Source organism: Mus caroli, unplaced genomic scaffold (genome assembly GCF_978045245.1).
Source record: "Mus caroli unplaced genomic scaffold, Mus_caroli_1 scaffold_8, whole genome shotgun sequence".
Lineage (NCBI taxonomy): Eukaryota > Metazoa > Chordata > Mammalia > Rodentia > Muridae > Mus > Mus caroli.
The window spans coordinates 3,830,978-3,851,717 of NW_028227263.1; the positions used below are offsets into that span (position 1 = coordinate 3,830,978).

The 20,740-nt window shown below is 49.9% G+C and overlaps 1 protein-coding gene across 1 annotated transcript in view; it reads left to right on the plus strand.

The window, feature by feature from the left end:
- Window positions 1-20,740, plus strand: part of Chid1 (chitinase domain containing 1) — a 41,590-nt gene that overhangs the window by 10,322 nt on the left and 10,528 nt on the right. Inside the window, exons 3-10 of the mRNA XM_021166005.3 lie at window positions 191-340; window positions 789-921; window positions 1,967-2,011; window positions 2,818-2,924; window positions 4,032-4,093; window positions 7,804-7,896; window positions 14,334-14,435; window positions 15,734-15,889. Of these exons, the coding sequence (XP_021021664.1) occupies window positions 191-340; window positions 789-921; window positions 1,967-2,011; window positions 2,818-2,924; window positions 4,032-4,093; window positions 7,804-7,896; window positions 14,334-14,435; window positions 15,734-15,889 (848 nt within the window). The remainder of the gene's footprint in view (window positions 1-190; window positions 341-788; window positions 922-1,966; window positions 2,012-2,817; window positions 2,925-4,031; window positions 4,094-7,803; window positions 7,897-14,333; window positions 14,436-15,733; window positions 15,890-20,740) is intronic.

A 20,740-nucleotide genomic window follows, 5' to 3' on the forward strand; every position in this document is an offset into this window, starting at 1 on the left:
AAAATAAATCAGCTACTATGGCCTTAATCCTCCACCTACAAGGGTAGATCAGCAGTGCCATGTTAATCTAGCGACACAGTCCGTCAGTGGCTGAATGAAACAGACTTGCTGTTGTCACTGTTGCCTCGAATGCCACATTCCACACTGAGAAGAGAGGTCAGACAGCCTGTCTCTCTCCCTTTTGTCTCAGACTCAGTTTTCAGATAAACCTGTCCAAGATCGGGGTCTGGTGGTGACGGACATCAAAGCTGAGGATGTGGTTCTTGAACATCGTAGCTACTGCTCAGCAAGGGCTCGGGAGAGAAACTTTGCTGGAGAGGTCCTAGGCTACGTCACTCCAGTAAGTCAAGAGTTTTGTGGTGCAGAACAGGGCTGTCTGTCCTCTTGGCTGTTGTTCTGCTCTCCATGGCTGCTGCTACTGTGAAACTGTAGGAGCGATGCTGACATGAAGATGTCAGAGGGAAAGGTACCAGGGTTTTCTTGGGGCTTGCTCCTTATGATTTCAGGTGACCCTCATCAATGCTTCCTGATGTAGAGGAGAGCTCTAGTGCTGTCTAGTTGGTGGGGGCTTGTAGAATCCTGGAGAAGGGACATCGGCCCCGATCCCAGGCAGTGGACTGCAGAGTGGAAGAGGGAAGCCCAGGCAGGGGACTGGTGGCAGCTCAAGTCCAGCACTGTGATACTGATGACTGTCCTGGGCATGTCCAGAGCATCAGGTGACAGCATCACAGCAGTGCAGGTGACATGTATTTACTTGTTCTCTGTCTGCCCTCTCCTTCCTCTGCCAGTGGAACAGCCATGGCTACGATGTTGCCAAGGTCTTTGGGAGCAAGTTCACACAGATCTCACCAGTCTGGTTGCAGCTGAAGAGACGTGGTCGCGAGATGTTTGAAATTACAGGCCTCCATGATGTGGACCAAGGTTTTTCCACTTCCTTTTTAGCTATACGCCCCCTGAGGGCTGAATATGGTAGTGTGAATGTGTGTGTGTGTGAGTGTGTGTGTCTGTCTGTCTGTCTGTCTGTCTGCCTTCTCCCAAGTGCTGACATTAGAGGTGTGCGCCACCACAGCTAGCTAGGTTGTGTATTATGACTAATGAGTAGCAGTGTGAATGTATATAAATATATCAATTGTGACTCTGTTAATAGGCCTGTAATCTCTGCTGCTCAGGAGGCTGTAGCAGTAGAATTAATTACAAGATCAAGGTCTGTCTGTGCGTGACTCTGGCGATATCGTGTGTGACTAGGTGTGTAACTGAGTGTGAATATGATAGACATGTAGTTTGCTATCTCACACCATACCGCTGGGCTCAGAGTGGATCCAGGTGTGCAGAGTGTGAAGAATGGCCTGCCAGGTAAAGACAGTCCCTGGGGCAGTCACCACCGTGAAGTCTGCAAGGCTGGTCAGCTACAGGGGGTGAGATACTGTCCTGGGGATGACAGATTGAAGGGCAATGGGGATTTGTGCCTTCTCCTTTCTTTTCTGTCTCTAGTGCCAGGAGCTGTTCAACATTCCTTCTCTTTAATGTCAGGGCTGCGTGTGAGTGGAAGGAAGGCAGGCTCTGAGTGACTTGTGCATCTGGGCAGTGAATGGACGGCTCCCCCTTTTCTCTCTTCCCTAGTGCTCTGCATTTGGTGTCCAAAGAAGAAAATAGGCTGGATCAGGACACGTCACTGATTACACACAGTGTCAGAAGGGGACTAGATAATCTACACGGCTGAACCATATTTGGCCTCTGACAGAATTAACAGGGTTGGCTGGGTTTAGACTTCCGAGACCAGGAGTGTTTTTTCCCGATGCTGTGAAGATCTGGGAAAGCTGATACGAGAAGGGACCAGGACAGGAAGAGGGAGTGGAATATAGAGTGGAAGGATAGGAATGACTGCAAGGTCGCCCTGGGCCAGGAGAGGAGCGAGGAATGGTCTAGACATATGCCCTCTACTGACTGTCCCTTTCATCTCTGACAGGGTGGATGCGAGCTGTCAAGAAGCATGCCAAAGGTGTACGCATAGGTGAGTCCGGCGGGCCTGGGGACGGTCAGAAGAGCAGCCTTAGCCATACTGTGTAGATGGTACAACTTTGCTGTGGGTAGACAGGTACCCTAGGTCCTTGCGTGTTCCTTCCAATCTCAGATGTGCTACTTGAGGGTATATCTTTCCTCTGAATGCTCTGAGCAGTCAGCTGAGCTTGGCCACCAACACCTCCCTCCGTGCTGGTGGTTTTCCTGCATACTGCTCCCTTTTCCTTCTTTCTTCCTGTCTAGCAAGTGTTACCGAGTTTCCTGGTGCCAGACTCTCCCTAGGCTGGGCCTGAGGGTGATGTTGCCCCTACCCTGCCTGTGCCTCTTGAGGCTCATAGCTGGTATGGGAAGGAAAAATTTCCCAAGGGACAGCAGGAACCTGAGGGCAACAGAGGAGCCTGTGGAGCTCAGGGGAAGCTACTAGAGGCTCGAAAGCAACGACAGGAGAGGACCTATCATTCCACCCTTGTGGTACAGGAGTGGAAGCTATCAGGTCAGATTGAGATAGACAAGGTAGTAGCAGCAAAGATCCAGATGAACTGGGGGTCTAGCCAGCCAGTTTCCCAAAATCTGGGCTCTAGGGATATTTGACAGGTTAGTGTCTCCTTATTCCTTCCTTCCTCCTGCCAGGCTGTGTGGGTATAGGATGTCTGCACCGAATAGATCCATGACTGCCTCGGTAGCCTCCCTGCTGGTCCCTGCTCTGGGAGCCAAGGGAACACTTTTGCAGACAAGCATCAGAGGGCAGTTCAGTGTTTCTTAGCCATGATCTTTCTGTGTGTTCTCTCCTGCCATCAGTGCCTCGACTTCTGTTTGAAGACTGGACTTACGACGATTTCCGAAACGTCTTAGACAGCGAGGATGAGATAGAAGAGCTCAGCAAGACTGTGGCACAGGTGGCAAAGGTGAGACCTGTGTGCTCCTCAGGACCTCAGGGCTCAGACAGAGCTTGGAGCACCAGCCGCCAGACCCCCTCTCCTTAGACAGGCTGTACAGTCTGCTCCCAACTTTCCTCCTTGTCTTGCTTTGCTTTCTTCTCTGACTCAGGCTCGCAAAGGTCCCCACCTGCAGCCTTCATTTGTTTGTTTTTCAACACAAATTTTCTCTGTGTAGCCTTGGCTGTCCTAGAACTCGCTCTGTAGACCAGGACGGCTTCAAACTCATCGAGATCCACCTGCCTTTGCCCCCAGAGTGCTGGGACTAAAAGTGTGTGCCACCACTGCCTGGCTCCTCCTCAGTTTTCTTTAACATTATTTTTGTGTGCATGTGTTTAGAGGGGGAAATGATGCAACACGTGTGTAGGGCAGAGGACAGCTTGCTGGAGTTATCATTTCCTACCATGGGAATTCCAGGAATCAAACTCAGGTTTTCAGACTTGGCAGAAAAAGCCCCCTTACCTATCTAAGCTATCTCGGTGGCTTTTTTTATTTAAAATTTTTTGAGACACAATCTCACAATGCCCAGACTGATGTCTGAATTTACTATGTAGCTGAGGCTAGACTTGAACTTCTGACCCACCAGCCTCTACCTCCCAAGTGCTGAGATTACAGGTAGTATGACCTGGCTCCTCTTGCTTGACTTTTTTCTTGGGTATCTTCTTATTCAATCCATGTCTTCCAGGGTGGATAGCATAAACCCCACACAGGCTGTACCACCTCTTGCTGGTAGCTTTGGGAGTTCCAGAGGTGGGAAAGTTTTTATCTCTGGGGCCAGGAAAACTTCCTTTGGCTAAAACTCTATAACTTTCAGAGATGAGACCATCCCTGCTGGTCGTCAGGATGCCTGGGCTACTGCAGAGGTGGAGAAGTGTGGGCAACTGAGCACCTCTGCCCTTCTGGCTGCTATGGCATACCCCCTCCCCCTGCTGCCTACTTCAGAAGAACTAGTGCAGACTGGAGTCTTGCCTCATAAGTGACTGGGCTACTTTGCCATGTGCCGAGCCAGTGCCGTCTCTTCTGTCTTACCCAATCCTCCTAGATTCCCATTTCTCCTCACCTGCCCATTTCTTTCAGAACCAGCATTTTGACGGTTTTGTGGTGGAGGTCTGGAGCCAGTTGCTGAGCCAGAAACATGTGTGAGTGGGGATGTGGGCAGCTGCTTAGTTCTCTTTCTGGCCCCTATGTTTGGAGAAGCCAGAGGAAGAACCAAGGGAGAGAGAATCTGCCTGGAAAGGCCTTCCTTCCCCAGCCTCTGGGCTCTGGGTTGGACATGGGACCCTATAAAAGGTGGAGGCCTATCCAGAGAAGCCATGAATAGCCACAGGGCAGACAGCTTGTCCTGACCACATCACTGTGCTAGTCTGGAGGCCCCTCTAGGATGGCTAAAGGAAATGGGGGATCCTCACCCAGGAGGACTGAATGAGAGAAGGGTGGCTGGGTCTACACTATAGATGGTCAGCTTAAACCCAAGTAGATTTCCTCACTGAGCACAAAGGAGACTTCCTGGGACATTAAAAAGAGGCTGATTGAGTGTGGCCAACACCTGGGGTGTGATGGTCACAATGTTTACCGGGGAAGAAATGTCCAAGTGCATATGAGCAGTCTGCTGGTAGGAGGCCGCAGAAGGCCTCATGTCTCCTTGCTGCCACCGTCCCAGCCAGCAGCCAACGCATCTGAGACTCACAGGAGTGAGACCAGGAAGGAGGGACTTATGCAAAGTGCCAGCAGCTCACACAGCCTAAGGCTGGCTGCTGACGAATGAGCCTTCCTGATCCTTAGCTCAGGGTCCTGAAGCAAGGAGCTTAGCTAGCTCTGCCACATTGGGAGTTCTACCCTAGAGAAGGTGACACAAAAACATTTTTCCCTTCATAGGACTGACGCTGTCTGGGTACACCCTCAGTAGAGGTTTACACAGTTCATAGCAGATGTTTCGGAGAGTAGAGGCTCTGGAATCAGTTCCATCTCCTTTTCTTGCATAAAGGAGTTTGTTTGTTCTTTTTTAGCCACAGCTCAGAATTGGCTCAGCCATTCTCCTGTCCTTTACTGTCTCAGAGGTTCCTCCTTCCCCTTTGTTACTGTTAGAGACTTTGCTATTTGCAGAGACTGTAGGCCTCAACTCTGTCCACTTGGAGGCAGCATCCACACACGAATCTCTTGTAGCCTGCAAAGGAGGTTCTGGTGAGACGAAGCACTCATTGTAGGGGTGGGAATGAGGAAGTCATTTGATGAAGGGATGTTCATTCTGAGAGCCAGAGGGTGTACCTAGTGCCAGGTGTGCCTGGGCCTTGCCCTTGATGAAAGACCCAATCAGAGGCCACCACAGGGGAGAAGTGTGCCCGTGAGTTAGTAGGGAATCTTCTGCCTGCAATACCCCTGAAAGGACCACAGCTCTGGTCTGTGAGTTAGGCCAGAGACTGCCCCAGACTCTTAGCCATGTTATATCTCCAGACCCAGCTTTGTGTCCTTGCTGGGCAGCGGGCCCCACCAATCCTTTCTTTTAATTCTGGAGACTACAGGTCTATTAATCAGAGATTTGCTATAATTTATTTGTGTTTCAGCACATTAAGTAGGCAGCGAGACACAGCTGCATTGTGTCTAGGCTCCCAACGGATCATTAATATCAGATGGGGAGGTCTAGGGTGGGAGTCTCAAGAGCCTGCAGTAGGACACGTGGAAGTAGGAGCAGCCTCCATGAACCTTTGTGCTCAGGGAACAGTGCAGAGCTCTTTGCAGAGCAGGAATGGGGCTGAGGCATAGGTAGTGGCCAGGCTCCTGAGCCCCAAAGTCCATCTAGTTTATGATTCCTTTGGACACTGCCCCAGGAGGAGCCTGGTTGCTGTAAGACACAATAGAAATATAGAAGGAGAGCACTGCTCTGGTTGCCGTTCCCTGCCTCTCAATATTGTAAGTATCTGTGTGGATTTGAAGAGCTAAGTCACATGTTTGACACATACGTGTTTGCCCTTAGTCTAAGGTGATGGTAGGGCCCAGGACTCTTGGTTTCAGGAGACAGCCTTTTCTCCAGCTTTCCCAGAGCGTAGTGGATGTGTCGAGGGACTGTGTGACTCATCTCTCGGGACTTTTCTTCAGATTGCCATGTCGAAATTATCTGTCCTTAGGCAGAAGCTGCTAGTCATGGCAGGAGAGGCTATGCAGGCAGCCTTTAGGGCCTCCTGGTCTTAGGGTCCTATGAGAGCAGGTCCCGCCGAGTATCCTGGTCTGCTTGGGCTCCCCATCAAAGGCTCTTCTTCAGGGCTTTAGCCAGCCTTATTCAGGATAAATTCCATTTACTGGGCTCGTCCCAGCAAGCACCACAGGTCTTGTAGTAGTAACCTCTCCAAAATGTGGATGGCAGCAGTGGCAGGGAAGTGATGGCCGCTGGAAACAGTAGATTTTTTGGGTAACCTTGTGTAACCTTGTCCCTGGAAGATGCTGGTCCCTCAGTGGAAGAGAGACTGCTAATCAAGAGCCTATATTCTCTGCCCCCATCGCTGTCTCATCCCAGTGGCTTCTGGTCGGTCACATGCATTGGCCACTTGGCACAGGCTCAGAGATATGCTGCCTGCAGGATCTGTTGGCTAAGTCTTTTATGGGCTAAGTCTACTGCCAGTCCCACTAAAACTCTGTCTGGGGTACTCGTATAGAATCCGTATGTCTAGAGTGGCTGTAGTGTGGGCCCTTGAGAGGACGAGGTCGGCGCATGCTTGTCTTCTGAAAGCCCCTGGAATGATCTTAGGCATCTCTGAGTCCTTAGGTCTCATATGCTGCTGTCCTGCAGCCCAGCAGAAGGGTCTTCCTTTGATGGGGTTGGCTTTCCACATTACTTCAGCACATGGGCAGCATTCTTCTGGTTCACCTGCATAAGAGATGTATTGCCACCTGCAACCTGCAAAGTGTATACCAGACCAAAGAAGGACAGACAACTGGGACTTACTACCCTTTAGCCCCTCATTGCTAGAGTTGTTACACTGGAATCCCTGATACTCAGGTTGAAAAGTTATAGCTCAATTTGAGTCACATCAGGAGAGTGAAGCCAATGCTGTCCAGAGCTGGCCACTGAGAGGACTCTAGACTGTCTCCAGAGATGTACTAGGGGCAAGTCTTGCAGCCAATAGGGTACTCAGCTTTGGCTGAGCAAATGTAGGACTTGTCAACCTGTCTGCAGATGGAGCTGTTCTTGAAGGTCCAGCTGTACAGGGGAGGGAAGACTTTCTTTACAAAGCAGTAGCAGAACCTCCTTGAGTGAGCACAGCATAACAAACCTGACCTCATAGCGGTTGCATTGGGCCAACTCCTTAAGATGGCCACCTGCAGGGAAACAGCTGGTGTAGAACATGTTTCGGGCAGTCCACTAGAGGGGTAAGGGGAGGGCGGGCTCCCAGGCCATGTGGGGAGAGAAGCTGACATTTGTCCTTGAGGTATACCACCAGCTGTCTTCTCTGCCTTGTCTGATTTCCCCATCTCTTGCCCCCTGCTCTCTTAGTATCTTCTCCAAGTATTCTGCCCCATCTTCCTTCCCTACCTGGTATGTTGCTCAAAGTGTTTTGTGGTATTCCATAGCTTGAAGGAGACTAGGATTCTCTGGGTCAGTGTTTGGCCCTTCGGTGCCCTGAAAACACCACTTTTCTGGGGATCCCCAAGTATGAGGAAAGGCAGGCTCAACTGGGGTACAGAGTCTCCTTTCCCTCAGCTTCCCTCCTGGATTCACACGAAGAGCAGTACAGAAAACCCTGTGAAGGGCTTGTAGTTCTGCAACAGGGCCTAAGGCTGGGGCTCCATCTGGTATGTTCTTGATGCAGTGGGTGCCACAGTGCTCTGGGCTAACCTTGCTTCTTGCGTCTTACAGAGGCCTCATTCACATGCTTACTCACTTGGCTGAGGCGCTGCACCAGGCCAGGCTGCTGGTCATTCTGGTCATCCCACCTGCTGTCACCCCAGGGTAAGTGCACTCTTAGGGTGGAAAACAGTTAGTCAAGGGCCCAGACCCTCTCTTATCAACATGGGCTCCTCACTCAAAAAAAAAAAAAAAAGGTTGTAGGGGAGGGGGAAGCTGACCTACAGTTCTGACCTGTCTTTTTGTTATTGTTGTTGTTTTGTTGTTGTTTTTTTCGAGACAGGGTTTCTCTGTGTAGCCCTGGCTGTCCTGGAACTCACTTGGTAGACCAGGCTGGCCTCGAACTCAGAAATTCACCTGCCTCTGCCTCCCGAGTGCTGGGACTAAAGGCGTGCGCCACCACGCCCGGCAGTTCTGACCTGTCTTGTCCCTCAATATAGACATCTACTGAGGAATTCATCATCATGAGAATCCACAAGTTTACACTCATTATCTAATGTCTCTGGGGCTCTGAGGCACCTAGTTCAGTTCTTAGGCTATCAATACTTAATTGCCTATAGCATAATGCACTATAGCTGGGCAAGCTGCTGCCAACTGGAGCCACTGAAGGGATCTGGGCCTTTGTTCCAGACTCTGGCTCTTTCCCATTCCCAGCCATGTGAGGCAGCTCTTTTGGTACCTTTGGGACAAGATGTAATGACCTAGGTACAACTGGAGCCAAGGCATTTGGATTCCCATGTCTACCCTGCCTAGAGCCTCTCTTAGAAATCACCAGTGTTTGACTTAGAAGTAGGAGACTCAGAGTCACCCAGGGATAGACCTGGAGTACAGCAGGCAGGAACAGGTATGGAAGGCAGGTAGAACTATTGGGTAGTAGTCCTAGGAATCTTCCTGGTGTTTAAGCTTCCAAGGGCAGCCCTATCTATTTGGCCTTCACACTCTCTGATGGATGCTAAGCTCCCTGGTCTACACAGTAGAAGAAAGTATCCTTCTCTCTGATCATCTCTGAGCCTTCAGCTATTTGAAATGATAGTAGCTGGATATAGTTGGCTATGCCTCCAGGGCTTGGGGTGTCATTGGCAAGTCGATGGATCCTTATGAAAGAAATTACTTTTCTGTGAATTTAAGACTAGCCTGATCTACATAGCAACTTCTGGGCCAGTCAGGGCTACATGGTGAGACCATTGTCTCATATAAAGGTGAAAAGCCGAGTGTGGTGTATATATCTTTAATTCCAGCAATCATGGGGCTGAGGCAGGTGGAGCTCTGTGAGTTTGAAGCCAGCCTGATCTGTATGATGAGTTCCAGGCCAGCCAGAGTTATGCTGAGATGTTGTCTCAAAAAACCCCAAAACAAACAAACAAACAAACAAACAAAAACCGAGTTAATATAGCACCTGCAAGGTGCTTGGGCAGCTAACAGGGACACTAGTTGCTGAAGACCTACTCTGTGTCACTTAGTGTCACCTGTCACTACAGGTGCTACTATAGAGGCAGTTCAAAGCTTAAGACCCACCAGCTCCAGGTGGTTTTCCCATCCCAACCTTGAGTGTGCCAAGGCCCCAGTGTATGGTGTGGATGTCTGCCTGCTGTCTGAGCTTTCTCAGTAAACTTCCTCGGCTCTCAGCCCATTAGTAGGGACTGCTGAGCACAACAGCAGGCCCTGCACATTGATTTCAGGCCTAGCCTGCTGCAGAGAGTATGCCGTGGGGTCTGGTGCCTCTAGGTAGGAACCTGGAAAGTAGAAAGCATGAGAGTTGTGTGCCACTCTGCTCAGGGGGAGCTCTAGAAGTGCTAGGTGACACAGGGTAGGTCTCAACAGCTAGTATCTGTGACAGCTAGCTGCTCAAGTACCTTACAGGTGCTAAATTAGCTCAAGTCACTTTTGTTGTTATTGTTTTGTTTTGTTTTGTTTTGACAACATCTCACAGTATCCCTGATTTGCCTGGAATTCACCGTGTAAACTAGGTTACGTTTTAATGCGTGTGTAGCGAGGCTCCGTTCTATACGTTTTCTTCCTCAGCTGACCAAACAGTCTTGCAGACCTAGGTGGAAGAGACAGCTAGGGGGTCACAGACTTCCAGAAGGGCCTCCAGAATTGTGGTATCAGCTGCCTCTGCCGGGTGCGCATTTCTGGATCTCTTGGTATACAGTGTTGGCTGGGGTGCTATAGCTAGGCGGAAACTTGGAGTGGACGGTTCAGAAACCTGTGGCAGGTTTTGAGTCTGTGGAAGCTGCTCTCAGATTCTGGTCAGGCTTGGGGTGTCATATTGCAGAGGACCTCTCTGTCCAAGCATCTCCACCCAAACTCCCAGTCCTTTGCCTGAAGTGGATCACTTTGCAGTGACTGAGGCACGTAGTTCACCTTATGTGGCCATGAGGAGAGGGATTCTGGAGGGTACCCAGAGTGGGGGTAGGGGACGCATCTGCAGTGGCTGGAAGAAGGACCAAGAGTGGCAAGAGTCTGAGGGGAAGCAGGGCCCTTAGCTGGTTGAGGCCCTGTGGGATTGGGGATGACCCTTCTGCCTTGAGTGCAGTGGGGCTCTGTTGGCACTGCTCCAGGGCATGGGGTGCTTACTGTCCTCCTTGTTTGTCCTTCCCAACCCTTAGTAGAGAGCCACCTCTGCAAGGGAGCCAAAACAGCAACTGTGCCCTGCATCTTCAGCAGGACATAGTCATGTTGTCACTTGCCTGCTCTAGGAAGGCTGCTCTAGGAAGACAGCTGTGGTGTGTGGGGGTGGTTTCTAGTCATCAAATGAAAATTCACGTATGTCCTTTGTCACCAAAGGCAGGTTAAGTCAGAGCTGCTACAGAAAGGGCTGTCACAGCACTGCAGACCCTCGGGGTCCTGCCCTAGAACTGGGCCGCTATTCAGCCATGCTGACCTTGAACACTTCTTCCAAGGTTACTTGCATACACTCAGCAATATAAAAACCAGGGCAGAGCGGCAGCCTTGAAGATGTAGTTTAATTAGATCCCCATACCTACTGGGGCTAGCAACATATATCTTAGGGACATAGGAGATATCAGGTTTGCTTCTAGCCAACCTCTTGGGTTTCTCAAAAGCCAGTAACATACAATCCAGAATGGCAGTGAGGGATGTGGCAAGTTAAAGTCAGGTCAATCTCTAACCTGCCTTTCACATTTCCTTGGCCTCACTAGCTCTTAGGGACCTCTTAGGTTGGTGACAGAGATCACAGGAACAACAAGGCCAGGCAAGATGGGCAACAGAGACTTAACTGTAGGGTAAACTGGCAACCCATTCTGTTGTCCTGGAAGAAGTAGGGGCCTGGCTTCACTCAGGGGCATGGAGAGAGGAGTCAGAGGAGGCGAGAGTCACAGGGACAAGGGCATAAAGCTTCAGAGGAAGGCTGTGGGACAGCTCCAGGAAGGGTTGTCTTTAAGTCTGGGTACCTTCTATCTGGCTGTAACTCCAATACTACGGTGTTGTCAGCTATAGATGGTGTTAATTCCACAATTAACTGGAGGAGGGAAGCACACACCCTGTGGGCTGAGGACAGGGAGTTAAAGTTTGTGTGTTGGAATCCCCAGGGTAGGAAAGAATGCTGCATTGCTGAGATAAGGTAGCCCTAGGGTATGCATGGTTAAGAGTTGACAGCTTCATTGACCTCCCTGAGGTTGCAGGTGACAATGGGGTGAGGCTGCTGGGCCCATAACTCTCCCCACGTTCATGAGTATTTTCTGCAGGCTATAGCTGCACAGTGTGCCCTGGCACCATCTGGGCATTTTCCCTAGCTATAGGGTGTCTGGATAAAGGACCACATGGCTGGAGGGCCCCAGCCCAGTATCATTACAGTTCTGCTCTCTGGAAAAGAGGGTCTCATCATTGGAAAGAATGGGTAGCCTGGGCTATGAGCATTGCCCCATTTTAGCCCTTAGTGGGCACTTAAAAGTGTCTCCCTGCCTGGGCTAGGTACTTTCCTTCTTTGCCATGGGAAGGCCCCAGCTGCATGGGGCCTGTCCAAGACCCAGGCACTGAGTAATGTGTTTTGTTATATTGTTTTCCTCCCTCAGAAATTAATTCAGAACATGAGGTTTTCAGCATGAACAGTAATTTCTGTTTATTGGAAGTCATGCCATGTGTGGCCTATTGGCAAGCTGTTTTTATGTCTCTCGCGCATGGACTCATTTTATCCTGGTGCTGTGGGACAAAGAGAAACAGCTCAGTGGCCGGGCTCCCCAGAGGTTTGGGGCAGGAGCAGGGCAGGCTGGGAGGGTTGGCTTTAGCAACAGCTTCTGAATAGCCTTTTTTTCCTCAAAGACAGAAGGACAAAGAACATATTCCCAGAGAAACCCCCAAGGACATAGCCGGGAGGATGGGAGTAGGGAGGATAGTAAGAGGCCCAGTGGTGTCCCGTCTTTCCTGTTGATGGCTACCACCCTAGAAGGTTGCTCCATTTCAGGAAAGTGTTGGTTGTGTTCCTGTTTGTCTTCATCTTGTCTTAGGCTGACCACTTAAGAATAAGGCCATTCTGACATGTGGGCTGTTCTTAATGGCTCAGCCTGTGGAACTGGGTTGCATCAGTGAGAGGCTGCATATGGGAACCTCTGGGAATAATGCATGCTTCAGGAAAATGGGCCCCACAGGGTCCATGGTCTTCCCAAAGTTCCCACCCACGCCTGTCCCTGTATTCTGTCTCTCTTCCACCTTGCACCCTCTCCTATGGTGTCAGAATCTCTGACCTGCCCTGTTCTTCAGGTGCTCGAGCCTCTGCCCACAGCCCTCATTATCTCCCCGTTCATGCCTGCCCTGCTCAGTATTCCAGTAACACGGTGAGGGCAAGTGCTATGGCAGCCTGCCTGGAGGAGCGAAAGGTGACCATGGGGATCTGTGCCTAGAGACAGGGAACCCAAAGGTCAGATGATAGCAAACAACACTGTGTACTGGGGCCAGCTGTTCCTGGGCAGAATCGTGGTGATCAGATCTTTGTAACCCTTCCTTGAACTCACAGCATGCCCTCTGGCCTGCCCGCTCCTCTGGGTGAGGTCTAGCTGATAGGTGAGCTGGTCCAAGAAGCACAACTAGTAGGGAATACCATTCGAGGTCTCAGGCCTCCAGGCAGTGGGCAGTGCAGTTACCTAGCAGATGGCAGACACTGTCTACTTTGACTAGTCCTGTCTACAGTTCCCTCTGAGCTTCTGGCCTGGGGTCAGAGGGTGCTTACAGCCTGGCCAGTGGGGTTTAGCAGAAGAAGTTTTTCTGGGAGCCTTCAGATAGGATCTGTGCCCCCTCCCTGTGCAAGGTCTGTGCAGATTTATCTTGCCATTGGGAGATGTGTGCTTTTTCTTCACTGTATCTGGGCATTGAGTGACACTGACGTAAGTCTTCAGGGAGAAGTGTTCTTCCCCAGCCTTGAGTGAGGCCACAGGGTGGGACTTTGCCAGGTGTAGCTACTCTGCTTGGAACTTCTAGGCCCCAGGAGCCTCTTCTTGCCCAAAGGCCTCAGCCACACCTTTCTGAACCTTCCTGAGCCTTCTTCCTGCACTTGTGCTAAATCCATAACACAAGGTAGGACTAAGAAAGGCTGCTCCTCTGCCAGCCTCTAGCTATAGCTCATGCACTGAAGACAGCTACAGTGTACTTATGTATAATAATAAATCTTTGGGCCAAAACTAGTGGAGTTGACCTGAGCAAGCAGAGGCCCTAAAAATTCAATTCTTAACAACCACATGAAGGCTCACAACCATCTGTACAGCTACAGTGTACTTTTATACATAAAATAAATAAATACATCTATTATTATTACTATTCAAATGAATGAGCCTATATATGAGTGAGCCCTTCTCACTCTAAGGACACCACAGAGCCACAGTTCTAGATTGAATGATTGGGCTCCATATGGGAGCAGGAGTAGGAAGAACTGTTATATTATGGGGCCAAGATAATATGTTTCAGAGGCCGGGGCCCTGGGGACACAGGGAAATGGTTCAGCCATGTCTGGGCAACTGGGACCTCTATGAGTCCGTCCTCTTCTATGTTCCCACTATGGAATGGTTCTGGAACAGGGGGGAGTGCCAGGTAAGCTGTGCAGCTCTTACCCCTCTTTCTCTCAGGACCTTCCAGGGGGAAGGAAAGAGGGACATCTCTGTTTGACTTCGGCCCTCATCCTAGCACCCAAAATATGTATGACCCCAGCCAAATAGCACACTACTGAGGGAAAGTAGCCTGGGGTTCTCCTAGAGCAGCAGTTCTCACCCATGGGGGGTGTCAAACAACCAACCTTTCCATGGGGGTCACCTGAGACCATCAGAAAACACAGGTATTTATATTACAATTCACAACAGAAGCAAAACTACAGTTATGAAGTAACAACCTAAATAATTTTATTGTTGAACGTCACCACAACATAGAGAACTGTATTAAAGGGCTACAGCATTAGGAAGGTTGAGAACCACTGTCTTAGAGGAAGGAGAAGGGGTACAGGCTGGGAAACCAGACACCATGCTTGTTCTGACTCTTAGTGAGGAAGGCCAACCATCCATACATTGTAACTCAAAGTAGGTATGCTTGCCTTGTCACAGGACTGACCAGCTGGGCATGTTTACACACAAGGAGTTTGAGCAACTGGCCCCCATACTAGATGGCTTCAGCCTCATGACATATGACTACTCCACATCACAGCAGTGAGTATGGGCTGGTAGGGCACTGTATGTACAGTGGGTCCTCAGGAAGATATAGACCTGCAGCTTGGACATCTGCCTATGGGCTCTATGGCTCAACACAGATGGGCAGTCACTTTCTTCGCACCAGATGCTGCCAGATGGAAGCTAATGGTGTTGCTGCCCCATTCTCAGGAGAGCTGATTTCTTTGAGAAGACCCTGCCTGGGTGGAACTTTGTCACCAGTGACTTAGGCACAATCTGCCACTTCTGTTTCCCTTGGTCATTGGTCCCAGCTGCATGTCTGCTGACCCTTCCTTGCTCAGTATTTTAGACCTGTTCCTACTTCTCTAGGGATGGGGAGTTATAAGTAAGTACTTGCCCCATGAAGGCACCTGTGGTCCCCTCAAAAGGTGCTAAGACCACTTTGTCTACAGTACTTAAATGAGGTTTCTGGTTGTGCCCCTTTTAAAACAATTTTGTGATGTGTTCAGTGTCTCATTTTTCTAAGATTTATCTTATAATTTTTAATTATACATGTATGGGTCTCATGTGGGGCTATATGCATGTGTATGGGCTCTCAAGGAAGCCAGAGGTGTTGGATTCCCCTGAGACTGGAGTTACAGCTAGGTGTGAGCTTCTGTGTGTAGATGCTGAGAACTGAACTCAGGTTTTCTGCAATCTTTCCAGCCCTTTTTTAATTTTTATTTATTTATTTTTTTTAAGTATAAGCCCTCACTCTGTATCCCAGACTGGTCTGGAACTCATTTTATAGTCAAGGCTGGGCTTATACTTATAGCAGATTTGTGCCACAATGTTCAACTTCTTCCCAACTCTTTTTTTTTTTTTTTAACTTTTGTTTTATCTTCATTGGTGTTTGACTATATGTATATCTGTGTGAGGGTGTTAGATCCCCTGGAACAGGGACAGTTGTGAGTGGTCATGTGGGTGCTAGGAACTGAACCCAAGTCCTCTGCAAGAGCAGTTAGTGCTCTTAACTGCTGGACTCTCTCCAGCCCCCAGCTCCCATCCCTTTTTTTGTTTGTTTGTATGAGACAGGGTTTCTCTATGTAGTCTTGGCTATCCTGGAGCTCACTATATGTAGACCAGACTGGCCTTGAGCTCAAAGATCTCCTGCTTCTGCCTCCCAGGGGCTGAGTTTAAAGATGTGTGCCATTAACCTGGTTTCCCAATTCTTGAGAGGTATTTGCCATAACACTGAAGGAAATGGGCCCAAGTAGATGACCTAGAGGACCAAACTAGAGTCAGATGCAGGGCTTCCTGCCTTCACAGAGTGGCTCCACTTCCCATTGAACTTGCAGGCCTGGCCCTAATGCTCCCTTGTCATGGATTCGAGCCTGTGTCCAGGTCCTAGACCCCAAGTCACAGTGGCGAAGCAAGATCCTCCTGGGATTGAACTTCTATGGCATGGATTATGCAGCCTCCAAGGATGCCCGTGAGCCTGTCATTGGAGCCAGGTGAGCTCAGGGCCCTCCTGGTCACATTCCAGGTGTGGCCAGTCAGAGATGTGGGTTTCAGTCCCTGGGAAAGGGAGGGAAAGCTGGGGCTGAGAAGGTTGGGAAGCTCCTTTTGGGCTTTTCGAACTGTGGAGTCTGAGATATGGGTTGGGTAGAAAGCTCCAGTCCTCTGTTGGACACCCCCCCCCCAGGCCCTTGAGGGTTAGCACCTCACCCACAGTGTTGGTGCCTTAGCCAAGGTTTGCATCCATGGTACAGTTGTCCTGTACTGAGGAGAGGTTTGGACATGGCTGGCTGGATTTGACATGCTTACATATTTCCTCTGGGCAGCACCTGTGTCTAGTGGACTTGTCTAGGACTTCTCTTCTGCTCTTCTTTTCTGGCCCTATCATTTCCTCCACTGAGGGTCTCCTCCAGTGTCTTGGCTCTGGTTTTAATAGTGTGAGCCCAAGCACCTCTGTGGAGTTTTTTTGTTTTGTTTTTTGTTTTTTAATTTTTTTGAGACAGGGTTTCTCTGTGTTCCCCTGACTGTCCTGGAACTCACTCTGTAGACCAGGCTGGCCTCGAACTCAAAATTCACCTGCCTCTGCCTCCCAAGTACTGGGATTAAAGGCGTGGGCCACCACGCTTGGCCGCGCCTCTGTCTTTTAAAGCATTGTTTCTACTTCCTCTCTCTGCTTCTCCTGTTTACAAATCTCCTGACTGCCTCCAAGCTTCAGTGCTAGCTGTTGGGTCTCAGCAGTTTGATGACTTCAGTCACCTGTGCTCAGTGTTCATCCAGGTCTCCATGGGCTGTGTGCTCACTTTTTTACTACATTTGGGAGACAATCGGAAGTTTCCTCAGCTGTGTGGTGTGTGCCGGCCTGATGAGGAGCCCTGGGCTCCTGAGATGTGATTTTCTTTTGATTTTAGTTATTTTCTGTTGCTCTCTCCAGGAGGCAGGTTTCTTTCCCATTCCCTCTCTGCTGTTAACCCCACCCAGGTTCTTTTCTTCTCACATCTACAAGTTTTCTAATTCGTGATTTACCTTTCCATGGATTCAGTTGTGGTGCTGCTCAAAGTCTGCCTCTGCAGGTTCTGACATCTGGGCCAGTTCTCTGGCCTCCACATGAGGGAGTAGGGGCTGTTGTGGAGCCCCATCTGAGGATGTTAGATGTAGTGAAGTTCACTAATTGTTTTAAGATGTATTTATTTATATATGAGGGCATTGTAGCTCTCGTCAGACACACCAGAAGAGGGCACTGGATCCCATTACAGATGGTTGTGAGCCACCATGTGGTTTCTGGGAATTAAACTCAAGACCCCTGGAAGAGCAGTCAGTGCTCGTAACTGCTGAGTCATCTCTCCAGCCCATGAAGTTCACTATTAAGTGCTAGATATTTTAACATTCTTACAAAGCTGGGGGTAGTTGCTTAGAAGCCTAACTAGGCATGATGGTAGATACTTTTAATTACAGTACTTGGAAGGCTGAGACAGGTGGATTTCTGTGAGTTTCAAGACAGCCTGGTCTGTATATCAAGTTCCAGGCCAGCCAGGGATACATACTGAGACCCTGTTTCAAAATAACTAACTAACTAAGCATTTAAGCTACCCATTTTCCTATGGCTTTCCATGGAGAGTGGTGTCCAGAAACCGAGATTTGGGTGTTACTGCCCACTGAGTGCGGCCGTTTCTTTCTGACCCCTAGGCAGGTGCATTCTATGGAAGGTGCCGTGCATGCATCACGCAGGGCAAGTGAGCCGAGGCCAGGCTGCCCAGCTTGTACTAAATGCTGATGTTCTGTTCTATCGATGCTTCAAGATTCTCTCCATCTGGGCCCCAAGACAAAGCCAGAACTGACTTATTTCTCCCTTAACTGAGCTTGTATTTGAGTGGTAAGGTTGGGACTCATCTCTGTGGCCCCGGTTGTTTGTAGTCTGTGAAGGTACACTCATCAGAGCTGAGACCACCTCTCATTCAATTCTTCCATTGGTCCTTCCATGGTGGGGCATGAGGGTGGGCCATGCTTCAAAGCCATGGATGTGAATTCTGTCTTCCCTACACATCTGCACTCTTCAGGATCCACACAGCTTGTTCCAACGTCTGGGGTTCAACACAGACTTGAGTTAATAGCTGTTGTAGCCCACAGTGCTGCCGCCTTGCTTTGTCATGAGCCTTGGTCTACCATCAGACAAGGGAGGGCAGGTTTACTGACACGGGGCAGATAGGGTGGGACGTTATTAAGGCTTTAGGATCTGGTCACCTGCTGTTTTCCAGGAGACTGTTGAGGGTCCTGTCAGTCTCTCACAGCTGTCCTGTGCCTGAAGATGTACGTGGCAGGAACTAGACATGGGGCCACGCAGGTGAAGGTACTTCTGCTCCACTCGGGAGCACACATATCCACACAGGCTGTTCTTAGTCTCCTGGCCTTTCTGAATTTTCCCAGCCAGGGAAGGAAGGCTGTGCCTCTCAATCCTCATTTCGCTAATGGTTCCTATGGGGCGAGATGAGGGCATGCATGCTCCAACCTGGACATGGGCCCACCCACGGGAGACAATTAGATGGAGAAAGTCGCTTCCCTGGGGCAAGCTGGTCGATTTTGCCAGCCTGTCCATGCTCACCTTGTCAGGGCTGCAGAATAGATGCCCACTCAGCAGGGACACTTCCTTCCCCAGGACTGGAACAGATCAGCAGCCAGGCTTCCATGCATATCCTCATGCTGGAGAGCCAGCCAGCATTAACCCTGCTTCCAGGGCAGGCACCAAGGAGCGTGCACTCGTCACCTTGCTCCTGGCCTGGGGCTCACCTGCAAGGAGAGAGACTTAGGAGGGCGCGGCAGGAATGTCCACAGGGCCTGGGGCTCACCTGCAAGGAGAGAGGCTTAGGAGGGCACGGCAGGAATGTCCACAGGCACTGCTGCCTGCCGGCCGGCCGGCCGACAGTCTGATGCTTGGTGGCTGCTAGAGCCTTTTCTTGGCAGATCTCTGGCTCGGGAATGCTGAAGTTTCCCTGAGTGAGCACAGCTCCTGCTACTCAGTTGTTGCTAGGCGTTCAGATCCACAGAGTGCTTTTCCAGACCCTACCTCAACTCCAGTGACATCTGACCTCTCCCTGCAGACAAGCTTCCTGTGCTCTTTCCTTACATCACCATTAGACCTTTCCCCTTACACCCCCATGGGCAAGCCTCAGCTGTGTGGTGTCCACTCTTGACTTAGAATTCAGCTTTCTAAGAACACCAGGTAAGATAGGCCTCCTATTTGGGGGTGTCCTGTAGGGGCTTCGCCTCCAGTGCCTGAACCTGGGGTTAATCATCCTGATTTCTGGAAGTACTTATGCTTTCAGCTCAGAGCCTTTCCTCATTCTCCACCTACGCCTTCTGTTGTTGGCACCAAATTTCTGTTTCTCACTGATACCTCTGTCAACTGCAGTTGGACCTATGCCTTGGGTAAAGCAAATTGCTACTCCCAGCTCACCCTTCACACTGTGTATGCTGCTGGGTGACATTGTTCATAGGGTTCCCTCTCAGGCCATGTCTTTCCAAAGTGAAGAGCTCTCATCCTTTCATCCTGTTTGTCTTCTCCCATGGGATGTGTGCAAAGCAGGTGGCAAGACAAGATAAATCCAGTACTGTGGTTCTTCTTTGTCCCTGCTGCCAAAATTCACAGAAACTACCTGTTTTCTTCCTTATCTCATACTTACTACTTTTGTTTTCTTTTGTTTGGAGACAGTCATACTCTGTAGTTCAGGCTGGCCTAGAATTTATTGCCCTGCAACTTACTCTGTAGCCCAGGGTGGCCTCTGTCTCATGATAATCCTCTTATCTCAGTGAGCTAGCTCCAGCTTCCAGATCTTATGCCTTCTATTTAGTTTCTAAGTATTATCTGACAACCAGTGATGTGGGTGAAGGATTCCCTTCCCCTCAAGGTCCCCAAGTTGTTATTTTGGGCACCCTGGCATTAAGTGGCTTTCACTAACCAAGTATAGACTTCAGGCATGAGCCCCTCTGCCAGAACAGGTCTGATAGCTCAGGCTTGTCAGCAGTTTTTGTCTCCATTGAATGGAATGGGACAGCACTCCATGGGGACCCCCAGAGGCATGAGAAACCCCCAGAGGACGCTGTGCATCTGCTGAGAAGCCAGTAGAAATCCACCTTGAGCTGAGAAAGACCTTTAAACCTATGAAGCCTTGGTTGTCTGACCTAAGGTTTTGTTGTTCCCAGGGGAGGTTTGGAGGTGGCTCTGCCATCAGCCATCTCCTCCAGTAGTTCTGAGCATTGGGAAGAGGAGGGTGTTGCTAGTGCCCTACCCCAGCAGGCCTGGGTCTGGATTCAGAGCTAGAAGGCGCCAAAGAAGAGCTTCTTATATACAATTTGAGCCCAAAACTGGCACTGGGTAGGGGTAACTAAGTATATGTGTACAAGGTGTCTTCATACCTATACCCCAGTGAGTGTGCTCAGCCCACAGGCCTGAACATGCCCTGTGTTCAGTGATGGGTCTCATGAGGAAGCACCAGTTCTAGCTGCAGTGCATTCTCATATGCCAGGGCCACATTTGATTAGCTTTGGCAATCGGTAGACATACATAGTAGCATAGCAGGTCAGGCAAGTCTATCATCTGCACCTGCTGGCTTTACTCAGTATTAATCCTCACACTATGAAAGAGCATTTCAGCTTTGCTCCTGAGGATGCCAAACCTCACCTTGCCTTGTAATCACCCAGTGACAGCAACCATTTGGCATTGCAAACAAAATTCTTCCTTCCTTCTAGGGCTCAACCCTGCCTGCTGCTCACAAACTGAGTTCCCATAGATCTCCATATGGGATCAAAGGGCCTCTCACAGACAGGGCCTATCACAGAGAAGGCCTCCATAGACA